Source organism: Eretmochelys imbricata, chromosome 8 (genome assembly GCF_965152235.1).
Source record: "Eretmochelys imbricata isolate rEreImb1 chromosome 8, rEreImb1.hap1, whole genome shotgun sequence".
Taxonomy (NCBI): domain Eukaryota; kingdom Metazoa; phylum Chordata; order Testudines; family Cheloniidae; genus Eretmochelys; species Eretmochelys imbricata.
In genome coordinates, this window is record NC_135579.1 from 38,395,894 (window position 1) to 38,415,859 (window position 19,966).

The window sequence follows — 19,966 nt, forward strand, 5'->3', positions numbered from 1 at the left end:
CATCTGTGACAGAAGCGTGGAGCCTGCATATCTCTGCACTATTGTCATGAGCCAGATCCTTCAGTATTTGCAGAGCTGCAAGTGGAGCCACTGGAAACATGCCAATTTCTTGGAGGCTAGTTTGCTGTGGGACATAGAAAGAAACAATTCAAGGTTGTTGGTGGCATTCACAGAGCAGCTGCAGATGGAGGAGCACCAGTTCTGGGCCTGAGAAACAAGTACTGACTGGTGGGATCACACTGTCATGCAGGTTTGGGATGATGAGCAGTGGCTTGCAGAACTTTTGAAAGCACAAGGTCACATTCCTGGATCTGTTCAGCCCCCTAGCACAATGAGAGCCATGCTGACAGTTGAGAAACAAGTGGTGATTGCACTGTGGAAACTTGGAGCACCAGTTTGCTACTGATCAGTCGGGAATCAATTTGGAGTCAGGAAATCCACGACAGCAGCAGTTGTCATGCAGGACTGTGACTCTGGGCAATGTACAGGACATAGTGGATGGTTTTGCAGCAATGAAGTTTCCAAACTGTGGTGCAGCGATAAATGGCATGCATATCTCTATTTTAGCACCAGCCCACCTTGCCACAAAGTACATCGACAGAAAAGGATACTTTTCTATGCTAAGACAATCACTGGTGGATCACCATGATATACGATATATATGACATGATATACTGACATCAATGTGGTCTGGTCAGGGAAGGTGCATGACACACACCTTCAGGTACACAGAACTGTTCAGAAAGCTGTACGCAGGGACTTTCTTTCCCGACCACAGGATTACCATTGGGAAAGTTAAAATGCCAATAGTGATCCTGGGAGACCCTACCTACCGCTTGCTCCAATGGCTCATGAAGCCATACACCAGCCACCTTGACAGCATCAAGGAGCATTTCAACTACAGGCTCAGCAGATGCAAAATGACAGTTGAATGTGCCTATGATCATTTGAAGGGTCTCTGATGTTGTCTACTTATGATAGTGGACCTCACTGGAAAAAATATTCCAATGATTATGGCTGCCTGCTGTGTCCTACCATAATATCTGTGAAGAAAAGGGGGGAAAGTTTCCACTGCAGTGGAGTGTGGAAGTGGAGCAGCTGTCTGCTGAATTTGAACAGCCAAATATAAGGGCTATAAGAAGAGCTCAGTGTGGAGCTATGTAGCTCAGGGAGGATTTGAAAGACCATTTGAATAGTGAGTCACAGTAGTGTGTATTGCTGTAGTATGTTCTATCTGGCCTTGCTCTTTTGCAGCCCAGTATGAATCCTGAAGTGAGTGTTGTATGCATAGGAATATAACATTATCAACGAACATAAGAACATAAGAATGGCCATACTGGGTCAGACCAAAGGTCCATCCAGCTCAGTATCCTGTCTACCGACAGTGGCCAATGCCAGGTGCCCCAGAGGGAGTGAACCTAACTGGTAATGATCAAGTGATCTCTCTCCTGCCATCCATCTCCACCCTCTGACAAACATAGGCTAGGGACACCATTCCTTACCCATCCTGGCTAATAGCCATTAATAGACTTAACCTCCATGAATTTATCTAGTTCTCTTTTAAACCCTGTTATAGTCCTCACCTTCACAACCTCCTCAGGCAAGGAGTTCCACAGGTTGACTGTTTGTGCTGTGTGAAGAAGAACTTCCTTTTATTTGTTTTAAACCTGCTGCCCATTCATTTCATTTGGTGGCCCCTAGTTCTTATATTATGGGAACAAGTAAATAACTTTTCCTTATTCACTTTCTCCAAACCACTCATGATTTTATGTACCTCTATCATATCTCCCCTTAGTCTCCTTTTTTCCAAGCTGAAAAGTCCCAGCCTCTTTAATCTCTCCTCACATGGGACCCGTTCCAAACCCCTAATCATTTTAGTTGCCCTTCTCTGAACCTTTTCTAATGCCAGAATATCTTTTTTGAGATGAGACCACATCTGTATACAGTATTCAAGATGTGGCCATACCATGGATTTATACATGGACAATAAGATATTCTCCATCTTATTCTCTATCCCTTTTTTGATGATTCCTAACATCCTGTTCACTTTTTTGACTGCCGCTGCACACTGCATGGACGTCTTCAGAGAACTATCCACGATGACTCCAAGATCTCTTTCCTGATTAGCTGTAGCTAAATTAGCCCCCATCATATTGTATGTATAGTTGGGGTTATTTTTTCCAATGTGCATTATTTTACATCTATCCACATTAAATTTCATTTACCGTTTTGTTGCCCAATCACTTAGTTTTGTGAGATCTTTTTGAGGTTCTGCGGTCTTAAGTATCTTGAGCAGTTTAGTATCATCTGCAAACTTTGCCACCTCACTGTTTACCCCTTTCTCCAGATCATTTATGAATAAGTTGAATAGGATTGGTCCTTGGACTGACTCTTGGGGAACACCACTAGTTACCCCTCTCCATTCTGAAAATTTGCCATTTATTCCTACTATTTGTTCCCTGTCTTTTAACCAGTTCTCAATCCATGAAAGGATCTTCCCTCTTATCCCATGACAATGTAATTTACATAAGAGCCTTTGGTGAGGGACCTTGTCAAAGGCTTTCTGGAAAGCTAAATACACTGTGTCCACTGGATCCCCCTTGTCCACATGTTTGTTGACCCTATTAATGTTTGTTGAACCTATTAAATGTTTGTTGAACCTATTAATATTGTCTGATAAACATGTTATGGTTAATGACAAAATGAACTAACAGGAAATTTTTGGGTGTCAGACGTGCTCATCACCAGCCTGCATATGTTGTTAAGTAATAAAGACATATTATGTTCCAAAAAATTGAATTTTATTCTGTGACATCAACCAGGCAAATAAAAAATCATTTAAAACATTATAAAACTTAATCAATTAAGGGAACTCAACTTATAAAGAGAAAAGAACAGTCATTTCCTTTTCAAGTACACATACACCAACCAAGTCTTTCACAGGTCAGCGTATTTGCAGCTGTGATTTTCTTTAATGTCTCCTGAGGTGGACTGGTAGGGGTAGTGCAGCAGCCCCGACATCATGTGGAATGTTGAAGGGGGATGTAGAAAGGGCCCAACATTGAGTTGTCTATGGGCTGCAGAGGGAGGCAAGCATGGGATTCTTGGAGCTGCAGGTCTACCAGTGTCCACAGCATCTCTGTTTCCTGCCTGAGAAACCCCATTGTGTCCAGGTGCATCCCCCTCTCCTTTTCCTGCGTGGAATCCCAGGCCTTTTTCCTCTCCACTCTTTCTTTCTCCATGCTATCTCCAAGGATCATCCTCCAGGCCCTGGTCATGTTCTCTGATGTAGCACAGGCTTGCAGCATTTCCTGGAACATGTCATTCCAAGTCCTCTTCTTTCTCCTCCTTATCTGGCTCCAGTCTTCTGCTGGTGTGGAAAGGAAGACCCTCAAGGCCACAATACCAGCAGCTGCAGATACAACACCCAGAGGTACCATTGTCAGGGTATTCGAGACAGAAATTGAAACTTAGGATACTGAACTCACTCCCCTTGAACATCATAAATTTTAAGCACTAAATTCTCACTTCTCCTGAATGCATCTGATGAAGTGAGCAGTAGCTCAAGAAAGCTTATGCTCAGATAAATTTGTTAGACTCTAAGGTGCCACAAGTACTCCTTTTCTTTTTGTGAATACAGACTAACATGGCTGCTACTCTGAAACCTGTCATTTCTCCTTGGGATTGATACAGTATGGCACCAGTCATAGCACCAGCCCTGGTGAGTATGGGGCTCCAGGGGGCAGTGTTGTGGAAATGAGAGGGGGATAGTTCACAGGTATGACTATATGTGTATAGGGCAATGGCACCTGAATACTGGTAATCCTTCTCCTCCATGTCCCAAGAATCTGCTCATAGATATCAATGTTTCTATGGCTGGATTGGAGCTGGCCTGCATAGCCTCTTCTCCCCACAGACCCAGGAGAGCCAACTCCTCCTGTGTACTCCAGACAGGAGCACATCTGCAGCATGGAACCAGCATAGGCAGTTGGGCAGTTGCACACAACAATGGAAAGTTGCTAGGTGTGCTTGCCAAGCTGGGCAGCCAGGAAAAGGAATTTCAAAAATTCATAGGGCTTTAATGGGGATGCGTGTCTTCCTGTCCATGTGGCTCTTTGGTAGTGGAGTTCACAATCATGACCAGAGCAGTTACTGTGGGGCACTGGGGGACATCTCCTGGAAGCCAGTAACAGTCAATGTAATTAACACAGTGTCTACACTGACACTGAGTCAACCTAACTACATCAGCCTTGACTCTATGCTGCTTGAGTAGGTAGTGTTATTAAGTCAGCTTAGCTAGATAGTTAAGAGCAGGGGCGACATTGGGGGGAGGGCTTGTGGAGCTTAAGCCACCCCAAAATTTTCCTTTCCTGCCCCCTGTAGCTGCCCCTTAGCAGCTGCTGCTCTCCAGCTGCCCAACTCTGAAGGCAGAGTGGAGGGAGAAGTGGCTGCTGGCCAGGCGCCAAGCTCCAGCAGCAACAGAGAAGTAAGCCTGGATGGGAGGTTAGGGTGCCTGAGAGCAGCCACTGGCATGTGTCCCTGCCTGCTGGGGTATTCTACCCATGGCAAGTGAAGGGTCCTCGGCTCTCCACAGTGGCCTGGACTGATCCATTCTGGCCTGGCCTCCCGGGCCCTGCCCCCACCGTCACTGCTCCCTTACGGCTCTGCTGGCCCAGAGCCCGGTCTCCCAAATTTTGCTAATAGTTCTAATGATCTTCATAATGGTTACTTAAAATTTTTCATGCTGAATTTGTCAAAGTATCATGAATTTAATATCCATGATATTTTGAGAAATTTATTAGGAAGAAGTATTACATAGAGTAAGTAGTTGATTGATATAATGGATAAGAATGGCCATACTGGATCAGACTAATGGTCCATCTAGCCCAGCATTCTCTCTTCTGACAGTGGCTAGTGCCAGGTGCTTCAGAGAGAATGAGCAAAATGGGGCAATCATTGCGTGATCTGGCAGTCAGAAGTTTAGGGACACCCAGAGCATGGGGTTGCGTCCCTGGCCATTTTGGCTAATAGCCATTGATAGGCATAATGTGTATTTCAGAAGAATATATGCACAGTTATGATATAAACATTTAGAATATATTTTGTTTAGCGTTATTAACTGCTGTTTTTAACAGAAAATTAAAAACTATATTTCACCTTTTTTATAAGTTCACCTTCGAAGTAAACTGAAAATGTGCTTTATAGATTATCTGACAAAATTTCTAGATTTACATAGGTATGTTCTGTATATCAGTGAGAAACAACCAAATAAAACAAAAAACAAGAAAATACGCTCTTAGCAATTTTGTGAAAAAATCTAATTGTGAAATGTTTTGGAAGTTCTTGTACCTTTGAGGATCGTTTACATACCAATTTAAAATTCTCTACCTTGTATAGAAAACCTCTAACTCCTAAGTGCAACACCATCTCTGGTGAAATTCCAGTGAATTTAAAGCAAGAAATGTAAATAGACTCAAAGAATCATAGAATTTGATGTTGCATTTTTATATTTTTAGTATTAGTTTTTAAAACATTTAATAATGAATTTCGCATAGAATTAGATTTCGATTAGAAGACATATCCTCACATATCCATCGCTCCTACATGCACGTCATGTTTAGTCAGAGATATGATTTTGCATACTAAATAATGATAGAGTGTTTAGGTTTTGGTACTGAAAATGCCTATTTTATTTTATTTTATTTTATTTGTTATTTTTAAAAGTAAGTGTACACAACAGAGAATGAGTTTCAGTTTATTAATTCTGCACGCTGCAGTTACTCGGCAAAGACTCAACGTGTCGCCGTTGGCCGACCAGAAGAGGCGGCTGCCGATCCATTGGAGCCTCCTGCGGTGGTACGAAAATAACAGGAACAGCAGCAGGATATTCCTGCCCTGTCGCTGATACAATACGTCATTTTTCAGGATTATTGCAGACAATTGGGTGGCAATTGTGATTTTATATGTTTGTCATTTCCACGGATTCTTTGAGCCGAACGAGAAATTCACATATCGGAACTGTTCAGAATAAACCAAACTGGACATTCAGTAAAGATGGGAGAGGAAACCAGACACAGAGAGACGGACCCGGCAGTCAGACGGCAAATACTATTCTTTCCCTTCTTATTCTCTTTCTTCGGCCGGGCGGTCTCGGAGCAGATTCGTTATTCGATTCCTGAAGAAATGGCCAAAGGTTCCCTTGTGGGGCACCTTGTCAAGGATTTGGGACTGAATGTGAGAGAACTGCCTCAGTGAAAGCTTAGTGTTGTCTCTGGTTTTGAAAAGCACTACTTCGCTACTAACACAGAAAATGGAAACCTGATTGTAAATGAAAGGATAGATCGAGAGGGAATATGCGGGGAAGCATCTCTTTGTGTCCTCAGTTTTCAGTGGGTTGTGCAAAACCCGTTTAATGTTTTTCACATGAATGTCGAGATCCAGGACATTAATGACAATGCACCGCGGTTCAATACTGAATACATTGATTTAGAAATTATTGAATCCACACTGCCGGGTACGCGATTTCCACTAGGAACGGGAAGAGATCTAGATGTCGGCACCAATTCACTACAAAATTACCAGCTCAGCCTCAATCAGTATTTTACCCTGGCGGTGAAAGAAAGCCCGGATGGCAGTAAGCAGGCAGAAATGCTACTGGAGAAACCTTTGGACCGGGAAAAGCAGAGATACCATCACTTAATCCTGACGGCTCTGGATGGCGGAGATCCAGTCAGAACTGGTACAGCTCAAGTTAGAGTTAATGTCACTGACGCCAATGACAATCCCCCAGTCTTCACTGAAGAGATTTACAAAGTCAGCCTAAGGGAAAACCTTCCAAAGGGCTCCTTAGTGCTTCAGGTGAGAGCTTCTGATACCAACGAGGGTTTAAATGCAGAAATAATGTACTCTTTCAGCAATGCCCCTGACAATGCTCGCAAACTATTCAGTCTGGATCCCCGAACGGGTGAAATTACAGTGACGGGTCCTTTGGATTTCGAAGAGGCGAAATTTTATCAGGCGGACGTGGAAGCAAAGGATGGGGGCGGTCTGACAGCTCATTCTAAGGTGCGAGTACAGATCCTCGACGAGAACGATAACGCCCCTGTGATTGACTTCACAATAATCTCCAATCTGGTTCCCGAAGACTCTCCCCCCTCGGGACTGTCCTGGCTCTCATTAATGTCCATGACCCAGATTCCGGAAAAAACGGAGAGGTTACCTGTGGTGTGCAAGGTAATTTACCTGTAAAATTAACACTTTCTTCTAGTAATTCTTATAAACTCGTAACCGAAAATATTCTTGACAGAGAGACAATCTCTGACTATTCTATCACAATCACAGCCACAGACAACGGCTCTCCCTCTCTCACTATTCAGAAAACCATCCTGTTGCAGATCTCGGATATCAAAGACAAGATCCCTGTCTTTGAGAAACCTTCCTACACCGCCTATGTGCCAGAGAACAATCCCTCAGGGGCCTCTATTTTCAGTGTAAAAGCCTCAGACCGGGATCTGGACCGGAACGCCCGAGTCACTTACTCCATCCTGAGCGGCAACCTCGAAGAGGTGCCTCTCTCCTCCTACATCTCCATTAACTCCCAGACCGGAGTGATCTATGCGCAGCACTCCTTGGACTACGAGCAATTCCGGGAGTTTGAGATGCAAGTGAAGGCCCAAGACGGCGGGTCCCAGCCTCTCAGCAGCTATGTCACCGTCAGGGTGTTTATTGTGGATCAGAATGATAACGCCCCTCGCATCCTGTACCCTTCCCTCGGAGCCGATGGCTCTGCCTTATTCGAGATGGTCCCTCGCTCGTCCGAGGCAGGTTATCTGGTGACTAAGGTGGTGGCGGTGGATGCTGACTCAGGACACAATGCCTGGCTCTCCTACCACGTGCTCCAGGCCACGGACCCGTCGCTCTTCAGCATGGGGCTGCAGAGCGGGGAGATCCGGACAGCCCGCGCCTTTGCGGACAGAGATGCCTTGAAGCACAGGCTGGTCACCCTGGTGAAGGACAACGGGCAGCCGCCTCTGTCCGCCACAGTGACTCTCAACCTGGTGTTTGCCGAGAACTTCCAAGAGGCTTTTCCGGAAATGAGCGACCAATCGGGTGACTCGGCACCTCAGTCTGATTTACAGTTCTACTTGGTGCTGGTTTTAGCCCTGATCTCATTTTTTTCCTTTTAACAATTTTAGCAGTTCTTATAATGAAATTTCGAAGATCAATGAACCACACCGTTCTCCAGTGTTTCACTCCTAGTTTGTATTCCAAATCCAATGCCAGATTCCCACCAAACCATGGCGACGGGACTTTACCATATTCTTATAACCGATGTTTACCCGTAAACTCCGGAAATAGCGATCTTAAATTTCTAAAACCAAACGATCAGGCTATAATAGCAGAGAGTATCCTTTCGAGTGACAACTCTGGAATGCTATTTCTGAGCAATAAGTTCGGCGAACCCAAATCTGAGATCAGTGTTCCTGATGAGGTGAGTTTTGCATTAGATGCCTGTTTGTTATTTGGAGTATGAAAAGTTTTAGTAAAATAAAACTAGATTTTTTTTCTTTTAAAATGAACACCGTGATTAAGTGGTGAATATTACCATACTCCTAGGAAAAGAACGTTTAATATATTTATTAGTTCTCTTATTTGACAAGTATTGCAGAGAGGATTTGTGAATTACTGGTTAAATGTGCAAGTTAAAATTCTTATGAAATAATGGTTATATTAAAATACCCATAAAATAGGTTTCCCACACCCATTTTTGTCTGTACTTTGGCGAATAACTCCAAACCCTTGTCGGTGATCTCTACGGTAGTCCTTTAAACTTGTTGTTAATGAATGAATTACTCTGAGTGTAGTTGGGAGCTTTATCTGCATTGTTGTTTTAGGAGCTAGTCGAGTGAGGTCATTATGACAAGAAGTGTTTTAGTTTTTCTTCAATTTCTTAACCTCTTCCTTCTTTCATAGCATCTGTATAGGGTGTTATTTCACTCAAGGAAACGCTAAGTTGTTTGTATAACCGGTTGCTTTTTCTTGCTATTTTTAATGTTGGAGAGAGCTCTTTGGGGTAGGGATCTTCTCTACTTGTATGTTTGCATAGTGATCAGCTCCAATGGGGCCCTGATTCTGAATGAAACCACTAAGCTACTGGTACTAAAAATATTTTGGACTCTGCTTTTTGATGCTTTTTTAAGTTTTTACTTATGTTTTACTAAAGAAATAAGGTATCGTTTACATATGTTATTGAAGATTCATTTATTATATGATGTCACATTGATAATGTGCTTTTAAAGTGTACTTGCTGTTTACTTTCGGATGTATGGAACTGAATATAATGCTGTGACATTGGATCCCTTGAAGATTGACTGGTTGATGCATTGGGTCTTGAGTCCACTATTCTGCCAGTTTTAGAAGGTCTTTTAGATGGTCATGTGTCCACTAAGTATATAATCCATCTTCTGTTAATTTGTTACTTCTTTGCACTATTGTTGTTAAAAGGCAAACACAGGTTCAGGAACACTTTTCACAAAGCAATCACTCCATATCTGATCTTTCAATACCTATCCTCAAAGGAAACTTGCACAACACCTCTCAGTTTTTGACTTGACTGTAACCATACTCCCTTTCTAGCCACACCTGCTGCAATGGAATCCCCATTCCAGAGTTGTCAGGTATACATAACTACTGCAGAAACAGGTTTCTCTACATAATGTTAAGAGACAGAGTGCATAATACCAGCATTTGTATATATTTACGTCCACTATAATAACCACAGAGTTGCACATGGTGGGATTTAACTCTCTCACATCTATTTCATTCAGAGGCAATTAGATAGAACATAGAGCACAGGCCTATGCTTTCTGGCCACATACTCTTTTCCGGGAGCCATTCTGACTTTTGCTGTGCCACGGAGTTCAGCAGGTATGGAGCAATACTCTATGCCCCTGGAATTAAGGGGAAATATTCAAAAAGTGTCAGATTTCTGGTTTTTTATTTTCTTTTGTTATTTGAGAAGATTTGCCTCAGAATCAGATTTTGCACCATATCTTGTCATTCAGGCATGCTGGGGATAGAGTAATAATCTCCATTTTATACAAACTAAGCATTCTGAAGCAATTCACCAGACTTCAAAGATTTCAGAGAAAAACTTTCTTTCCGTTTGTAGACTGATACAAGGACATTAGGGCAAGTCGTTACCTAATCAAAAATGATTATACATTAGAAGTGTGGTTCCAGTTTACATCATGATGTATTATATATTATATGAACACCTTTAACAAAATAACTGTTTATCCTGTAGGAAAGATTTTCCATTTCTATCTTTCCAAATGATAAAAGATATCATGTTTATTCTCACATACTGATGAAAGTTAGGATTTATTAGAAAGTGGGTGGATATACAACATCACGCTCAAACTTGGTATTCCTCAGCGTTGAAAATAACTTGTTCGTGTTTTTCTTTTCCATAAAAAAAACTGTATCTCTTAAGGAGGAATAGAAAAAATATTTTGAGTGCTGAATTTCGAGTGAGCATTCAGAACGATTTTCTATTATTTTGTATTGTTTTCTAATTCTCTAGGAGGAATCATTTTGTTTCATTAAAGAATCTGAGACTCTAAACTTCATCCTGAAATCATGAAAATATTTTTCCTTCATTTCCATTAAGATATATTCTACATTTCAAACATAATTATTTCATTTTGATTTCAGTGCATGTGTCAATGGGCATTTGGGTATATAAGTAAGGCATACAGAGTGAAAGGAAAATTATTAGCACACGCAGAAAGCCTCAGAATCTTTCGCAAATACTCCAAGTATGTGCAGTTATTGGTTGACACTGAATGCTTTATCAGAGAAAGAAAGGCAGAGAGAGATTCATCATCCTTTCCTCGGCAAGTACCTTTATAGAAAGACAACTTAGATGGAAGAACTGAGCCCATCACTGCTTTAAATTAAGTATTTGTGATTTCTGAATAATTCCTATGCACAGCGCTCTATATAAAGCAAATGTAAAGAAAATATGAGTAGGAATATCTGGGAGTTCCATGGGAGCCGGGAATGGCATTTCCACTATTCTATTCCTGGAGAAACGCCTTTCTCTCTTTTGTAGAAAATATTACAAAGAATCGGCCGAGGATAAATGGGAATTATGAATCCCAGGGGTCGTGTTTTCTCCAGACCATAAATTAGATATTTTGTTTTGGTCATATATGTATCACAGGAGGAGTAGACCGAGAGCAGTTCTGTGGTAGAATACCGAAGCGCCTGTTCAACTGTGAAGTGCTTGTGCAGAATAAAATGAGACTCTATGCCCTTGGAGTTCTTATAACATATTAATGACAGTTTCCCCATCTATTATATAATTTTAAAATAAAAACAAAATTACAGCCCATGAGTACGGTTTATTCTGCTGGGCTGGTAGGAGTTAACTCTCTTACTGGCTATTCATCCAGCAATAATGAACATTTCACGTCAGGTGTGAAAAACAGAGCAGATCATGCAAAATATTTAGAAATGGTACTTGAATAAAGTCCGGTTAAAGGAAAAATAGTCTATTCTCAAAGTATTCTTCCAGTCAGGTCTGGCTCTGCAAATATCCGCCTTACTTTGCTGGAAGCAAAGGATCCCTCTTAAAAATAAATCTTTCTGCAAAATTAATGCTTCTGAAAATGAGCGCAATGGTTCCCTGTTGGTCAGAGCAAGCACCACTTATATGGATGAACATTAAATAGAGATATCGTATTCATATAGTAAATCACCAAGGCTTCATAAATCTTCATAAAAATAAGATCACGTTTCTCTTGTTTAATCGCCGACGATTCTTCTTTGGAGAGAGTAATATCTCTATTAAAAATATGAGAGCAACTGAGAGAGATTGGTGAGGTCACGTGCTTTGTCTCAGACAATCTCCTATTTGGTTACCGAAGTAATTTGAAAATTATGACAGTTTGGTGACGGACAAAGCCCTGAACAGGGAGCAGGTCTCGGATTATAATGTAACTGTCACAACGGTACACTTGAAATGAGTTGATAGAAATAAACCTGACCTTGTCTAATTTTCTATATGTAAAATTAATTAAAATGATCATCTAAACTATCAAATAATATATTTATAAAACTCAAAATATGTGTAAGGTAAAGACAATTTAGAAAAACGATAATCGGAAAAAATGATTTAACATATTTATGTCCAGAATAGCAGTTCTGTAACAACCCACATAACTTTAAATTATTGTTATAAAATAGCCACTGTGTCTCCAATGCTCTGTGGAGATGAAAGCATAAGTCTACATTTGCAGACAAACAGCTAAAATGTATTTAATATAACTTAATATGATTAAACTTCGAAATAATATTTTATAAATATAATTGTATATATACTTCGCTCACAAAACAATATTCCCCTTTAAGAGAAAGTAAGTGTTACTCCCTTTCCACAATCTCCCACGCAAATTATTTCCTCAGATTATTGGTTGATTGGTTTTCATCAGTACTGTAGAAGAAACACAATGTTATAGTTAATAAAGCATTATGATAGTTCATTGCCACATAGAAAGAGGGCAGCAGAAATTCTGAGCCTATGTCTGATCTCATTTACTACACCAGCAGTCAATGGAGTAACATGAGTATAAAGCTGCCTTAAATTAAATCAGAATGAAAACATACACACGCACACACGCACACTTTTTTTTTTCAAATGGAGACTTTTGAGTTAATTCTTGAATCGGGGAAATAAAAAGAATTATCTCTGCGGAGTGCACGTTTTCCATCTTCTGCTTTCAAACAATCATAGAATCATAAAAGTGTAGGGCTGAAAGGGGTCATCTAGTCTAGCCCCCTGAGCTGAGGCTTTTAATTTTTCACTGTTCACTTTTTGGAACCTCTCAAGTCTGTCACTTGGAGCTCCCGAGTATGATACCTTTAAAACTGTAGTGCAAATGAGGACACACAGTGAGATAAAGATTAAGTTAATGTAGCATCTGAGTTGGTGCAGTTATTGATTGAGACTCTGAGCGCCGCTGTTCGCCCAATAAGACAGAGAATTGCAATGAGAGATCCAGCCAGTCCAGCCCCGCTGTTACAAAGCACAGCACATAGATCAGATCCACACTGATTGCGTTTGGCTGGAAAAGAGGAAGAAAGGTGAGTGCTTCTAGTTCTTTGCTGATTTGGACTGATTTGGACTTTGTGCTTGTAGCTTCCGAACCATCCCAATATATCTGGGGAAACATATATAATCAGTAGGATCGGAAAATATCCCGGTGATTTGGAAATGGCGGATAAAGAAAGGAGCTGGGATTGCAAAATAGGAGTCCCGCTCTTATTCATAATTGTGACAGTCTGGGGTACAATTTCTGGACAGATTCGTTATTCAATTCCTGAAGAAATGCAGAAAGGCTCTTTCGTGGGGGATACAGCAAAGGATCTGGGACTGGATATAAAGGAGCTCTCAGACCGCGGAGTCAGGATAATTTCCAGAGGCATGAAGCAATATTTTGCTCTCAGTTTGAACAATGGACATTTATATATTAGCGAAAGAATAGACAGAGAACAGATCTGTGGCCGGATAGAGAAGTGTTTATTAAATTTTGAGATTCTTGTTCAGGATAAAGTGAAGCTTTTTGCGGTTGAAGTCGAAATAACGGATATTAATGATAATGCGCCGAGTTTCCCAGTGGAGGAACTGGAGTTAAAAATAACTGAAACCACGGGAAAGGGGGAGCATTTTCTTTTGCCGGAGGCTCGGGATCCAGATAAGGGACTCAATTCGCTCCAAAGCTACCAAATTAGTAAAAATAAACACTTCTCTCTGGATGTGCAAACGGGAATTGATGGTGGCAAATACGCAGAGCTGGTTCTTGAAAAATTATTGGACAGGGAAGAAGAGAAAATTCATCAGTTAATCCTTACAGCTGCAGACGGCGGAGATCCAGTCAAATCTGGCACTGTGAAAATCAGAGTTGTTGTTATCGATGTAAATGACAATGCGCCAGTTTTCAGCCAGTCTGTCTATAAAGTGGCTATTATGGAAAATGTCCCTGTCGGTTTCCTGGTGCTTACAGTAAACGCCACTGACCAAGATGAAGGAATTAATTCAGAGGTAATATACTCATTTAGAAAAATAGAAGACAAAGCTGCCCATATATTCCAGTTGAATTCTGGGACGGGAGAAATATCAGTTGTAGGGAATCTGGACTTCGAGGACTCTGAAATATATGAAATGGAAGTACAAGCTCAGGACGGGAGTGGATTATCGTCTCGAGCCAAAATCTTGTTAAGGGTCATTGATGCAAATGATAATGCCCCGCAGATTACTGTAACATCTCTTCGCAAAGAAATAATTGAAGACTCTCTTCCTGAAACTGTAATTGCCCTTATAAATGTACAAGACAGAGATTCCGGCGTCAATGGTGAGATCACATGCTCTATCCCAGATAATCTCCCATTTCGATTACAGAAGTCATTTGATAATTATTACAGTTTGGAGACTACCAGAGCCCTGGACAGGGAGCAGATCTCTGATTACAATATAACTATCACAGCCACCGATCGAGGCACTCCTCCCATTGCTACAACCACCTTCCTCGTACTGAAGATATTAGACAAAAACGACAACCCGCCCATTTTCAGCCAAACAACCTACGCCTCTTACATCACAGAGAATAATCCTAAAGGGGCTCCCATTTTCACATTAAAGGCAAACGATGCTGATTGGGAAGAGAACGCCAGAGTGACCTATTCTGTTACTGAAGGTCAAATTCAAGGAACTCCTCTCTCCTCCTCCATCTCCATTAACTCCGAGACTGGGGCTCTCTACGCTCTGCGCTCCTTCGATTACGAACAGTTCCGGGAGATTCGGTTCCAAGTGCAGGCTCAGGATGGGGGTTCCCCACCTCTCAGCAGTAATGTCTCCGTCACTCTCTTTATACTGGATCAGAATGACAACAGCCCGCACATCTTACACCCCTCCTTTCCCACCGATGGCTCCACGGGAGTGGAGTTGGCCCCTCGCTCCTCTGAGCCGGGTTACCTGGTCACTAAGGTGGTGGCGGTGGATGCAGACTCCGGGCAGAACGCCTGGCTCTCCTACCAGCTGCTGAAGGCTACAGAGCCGGGGCTCTTCTCTGTGGGACTCCACAGCGGCGAGATCAGGACAGCGCGCTCCTTTGTAGACAAAGATGCGCTCAAGCAAAGTCTGGTGGTTTTAGTGAAGGACAACGGGCAGCCCCCTCTCTCTGCCACGGCCACTGTCACGGTGGTGGTGGCTGACAGCATCTCCGAAATTCTCTCCGATTTAAGCAGCCTCTCAGCTCCTGCAGACCCCCAGTCCAGCCTCACCTTGTATTTGGTGATCGCTGTGGCTTCCGTTTCCTGCTTGTTCTTTACCTTTATCCTAGTGTTCCTGGCCCTGAGGCTCCGCAGGTGGCGAAACTCGCAGCTGTTTGACTCCTCGAGTGTGACTTTCAGTGGAGTTCCCGTCTCGCAGTTTGTGGGGATCGATGGAGGCAGAGCTTTTCTTCACTCCTGCTCACATGAGGTTTCTCTAACCACGGACTCCAGAAAAAGTCGGTGGAAATTTCCTAGTGGAAGTTGTTCAAATACTCTGATAGGTCAGCATCCTTCTGAGAAATCAGGGCCTCTTTTAATTGCAGAAGATTCAAATATTAATAAAGAAGGTCAATTCATCAGCCAGGTAGGTTTCATGGCTTTGTTTTTAATGTTGATTTCCGTTGAAATTTTAGCTTTCAATGTACTAAAAAAACCCTACATGTTTGTGCGCCTAAATCTCAACTGTGATTCTGTGCGTGTGCTTCCCAGAATACCGGCTGGCGTTCTAGGAAGTTGTGTCAAGCATTAATTTTTAGATTTAAAAATGTAATCGGACACAAGTCATTGAATCATTTTTTCATTGAACAATCTTTCTCAATCTCTCTCTTTCTAATTCGTAAGAAAAAACAATCAATTAATTAGTTAATGTATTAATTTTCTTAGAATGAGTCTGCTCTTGACATCCTATTGTATACATTTCTTTCCTTCCTCATCATCATTTTCCTGTTATTGTAGGTATGCATTTGCAAAAATCTTTGATTTAAACCATAATGTAGGGCCCCATTTCGAGAGAGAATTTAGTCACCTGATTAACTTTGAACACATTCTTAAATCCCATCAATATAAAATTAACAGGCGCTTTCCTGATTTCTGGAATAGAAAAGTAAAACTAAGAGTGTTTCTGATCTCTCCTTGTAGTGTCTTCCATAGTTTCTTACCTAGCACAGAAATTGCTTTGCCCCTAACTTCTGGAAACTTCTCCCTAATTATCCTTTGGGTCATAGATGAGGAGATGGGCTCTGATGTAAGGCTGTGAGGTGACTCAGAAAGGTATGCAAACATGTGCCTACTATTCAGTATGTTCAGATGCTTCAAGTATTCACCCTTAGGTATGGTGCTGAATTGGGCTTGAGAGTCTTACGGATTAGGGGCTAGATTCACAAAATGATTTAGGCACCTAACTTCCACTCTAGTTGCCTAAATCCCAGAATCAGGCTACATTGGGATTCACAAAGCCCCCACTCAACTGCCCCCGAACCTCGTAGGTGCTTAAAATTGTTGGGCATCTAAACGTTTTCAGTAAAATCTCCCCAGGTGCCTATACTTCTGCTTCTAACTATGCACACTTCAGCCCCACAAGAGATGTCTGGACGCCTAAGCCTCAGAGCAATGGGAAAAGATAGTCATTCTTCTGCTTAACTTGCCTGCAGGGCGCAGTTCGGCAGGGAGGCTCGGAGAGCACCTACCAGACCAGGCTCTCACATAAAAGCTTACACACATGGGGGGAGGACTACCCTGAATGCTTTAAGCCCAGTAGTTGAAGTACTCACCTAGGATGGGGGAGATCCCTGGTTCAAGTCCCCCCTCTGGCTGATAGGGAGAAAAGATTTGTATTAGGATGTGCTACCTCTGTGCTGAGTGCCTTAGCCACTGGCTGTAGGACATTCTGATATGGAGCTCCCTCAGTCTCCCTTGTTGGAGCTGTTCCACTGTGGGTTAAATAATAAAAGAATTGCTGGGCCAGAGCAAACATGCAAATGGCTCTGTAGCCTGGTGGTTAAAGCACTCATCTGTGAAGTGGAAGATCCAGGAGCTAGTCCCCTTGTTCCAATGACTATTTAAAATTATTTACCCACAGTGGCACAGTTTCACCAGGAGAGACTGAGGGAGACCCACATCTAAATGTCCTATGCTCAATGGCTAGGGCACTTACCTGAAAGGTAGTAGATCTCAATTCAAATCCCTTCTACCCCTCCACTAGACTTGACGTGGGCATCTCCGGTATCCCAGCTGACTACCCTAATCACTGGGATAGAAGTTATGAGAGATGTTCAGGTTCTTCTCCTCGTTCTCTCTTCCTTCCCCTTCACACAGGTTCTTGCTGTGGTAAAGGCCCCTAACTCCAGAGGGTTCACAGCTAAGAATCCCAAGCAGAGGGAGGAAACAGTGATTTAAGGCCTATCTCCTCCTCTTGGCATTTCCCATTGGCTATTTTAGGCTAGGAGCCACCTGCATGCTGGCTTTTGTGAATCCCATTCTGAGGTGCCTATCTCTCACCATTCATTGTAGAGGGAGTTAGGCATCAAACTCAGACTTCCTGAATCCCACTGATTTTCTAGATGCCTAAAAGTTAGGTGTGCTAATGCTCAGTTGTCTATGCTTAAATTGTTAGAACTCCATGGAACCGACTATCTTTTATTTGCTCTGTAAAATGCATGTCACTCTTTACTACCACCACTATTTTTACTACATATACATAGGATAATGATGATGATGATAATAATCCTTACACTTTGCAAACACAGACATAGGATAGAAGTAATTGAGTGGAAAGACAAAAATTTGCAAGAGATTTTGGAGGACAGAGTCTCAAGTGGAGACAACTTTTAGCACAGGTCTGCAAGACTATTGGCAGTTTTAGGATGAATGTGAATTTCCTACTGTTTAATGCTGAAACTTTGAAATTGTTGTGAATTATCCCTGAATTTTAAGAAAATATTTGAAATTGTGCTTAGGAACTAAAAAGGATGTGAATTGGCTTGGTGTAAATCTTTGCAGTCTCTACTTTGGATCAGAAATTATATCCTATTTTGATTTATACATTAAAGATTGCATTATATTTTTCTTGCTTGGGTACATTTAGAATTATGCCTTTCTTTCTGTTAAAGAAACAAAGTAGGTGAGGTAATATATTTTATTAGACCAAAGAAGAGCTCTGTGTAAGCTCTAATGTTTGCCTGTCTTACCAACAGAAGTTGGTTCAACAAAAGATATTACCTCACTCACCTTGTGTCATAAATATAAAGGGAAGGGTAACCACCTTTCTGTGTACAGTGCTATAAACCCTTTCCTGGCCAGGGGCAAAACCCTTTCACCTGTAAAGGGTTAAGAAGCTAAGGTAACCCCTGCTGGCACCTGACCCAAAATGGCCAATGAGGGGACAAGATTATTTCAAATCTGGATGGGGGGGGGGGGCAAAGGGTTTGGTCTGTCTGTGTGATGCTTTTGCCAGGAACAGATCAGGAATGCAGCCTTACAACTCCTGTAAAGTTAGTAAGTAATCTATAAGTAATCTAGCTAGGGTTAGATTTCCTTTTTTTTAATGGCTGGTAAAATAAGATGTGCTGGATGGAATGTATATTCCTGTTTTTCTGTCTTTTGTAACTTAAGGTTTTGCCTAGGGGGATTCTCTGTGTTTTGAATCTGATTACCCTGTAAGGTATTTACCATCCTGATTTTACAGAGGTGATTCTTTTACCTTTTCTTTAATTAAAATTCTTCTTTTAAGAACCTGATTGATTTTTCATTGTTCTTAAGATCCAAGGGTTTGGGTCTGTGTTCACCTGTACAAATTGGTGAGGATTCTTATCAAGCCTTCCCCAGGAAAGGGGGTGTTGGGCTTGGGGGGATATTTTGGTGGGAAGATGTCTCCAAGCGGGATCTTTCCATGTTCTTTGTTTAAAACGCTTGGTGGTGGCAGCATAGGGTTCAAGGACAAGGCAAAGTTTGTACCTTGAGGAAGTTTTTAACCTAAGCTGATAAGAATAAGCTTAGGGGGTCTTTCATGCAGGTCCCTACATCTGTACCCTAGAGTTCAAAGTGGGGAAGGAACGTTGACACCTTGTCTCGCTAGTATCCTGGTACCAACAGGGCTACCACAACTTTTACTTTTTGTTAGTAAATTGCGATTGGTTTCAATCTTACTCATGGGAAAGGATTTACAAAAAAGTGGTACCGTAATAGGACTGATTACACTTTCCCCCTGTGCCTCATTATACTGATGTTAATAAAAGAAGCTCTGTCACACCTAGGATCTGGTAGAATGGAGAAATGGAGAATTGATAGGGGCTATTGTCTGATCTGATAGAAATCTCTCTCTCTTTTTCTCTCCCATTACTTTACCGTAACACTTTCCCACATAATTCTAGAATACATAAATAGCTATACTATAAAGGACACAGAAACATAGATAAACCTCAAATTAAAGACGTGAAGTACACTTTTAAGCCACCTCTTTACAACATTTGTATGGCTTCTGAGTAAGACATTATTTTGCCACAGAATGGAAAGATTCATTTGACTAAAGTTTTAAAATATTTTACATTTTAAATGTACACGGAGAAAGACATTTTTCTTCTGTACAGTCTATGATCTTCAGGAACTTTTTGATTAGATCAGTCTAGCTGCAATTCTACGGCAGAGACTCAGAGTGCCGCTGTTGGCCAATGCCATGACAGAGCTGCTGCTGAAGATCATTTGGAGCTTCCTGCAGTGTGATTTCTCAGTCACAGAGCTCAGATCGGAGAAGAGATACAGCCTGCAGAAATTTCAGACGGTATTGCTTAACGGAGAAATCATCCCTCTGGAAGTTGATATGAAAACAGAAAGATAATTTGATTTTCAGTACTCC

General features: G+C 41.7%; 2 protein-coding genes and 1 pseudogene across 2 annotated transcripts in view; all 3 read left to right on the top strand.

Moving 5' to 3' along the window:
• The window catches only part of LOC144269650 (protocadherin gamma-A11-like), a 347,802-nt gene that overhangs the window by 60,179 nt on the left and 267,657 nt on the right, over window positions 1–19,966 (top strand). The gene's annotated exons all lie outside the window — the stretch shown is intronic.
• Window positions 6,055–8,533, top strand: LOC144269103 (protocadherin gamma-B1 pseudogene; annotated as a pseudogene).
• LOC144269104 (protocadherin gamma-A5-like) lies at window positions 13,280–19,948 on the top strand. The gene is made up of 2 exons (XM_077824609.1): window positions 13,280–15,700; window positions 19,730–19,948. Exons 1-2 carry the CDS (start codon window positions 13,280–13,282, stop codon window positions 19,946–19,948), a joined length of 2,640 nt encoding a protein of 879 aa, XP_077680735.1.

Bases quoted from the DNA above. Each gene is read 5' to 3' on its own strand.
- LOC144269104 (XM_077824609.1), top strand. From the start codon at position 13,280: ATGGCGGATAAAGAAAGGAGCTGGGATTGCAAAATAGGAGTCCCGCTC. The intron at 15,701-19,729 runs GTAGGTTTCATG...CTTTTTGATTAG, and splicing joins AAGGTCAATTCATCAGCCAG to ATCAGTCTAGCTGCAATTCT.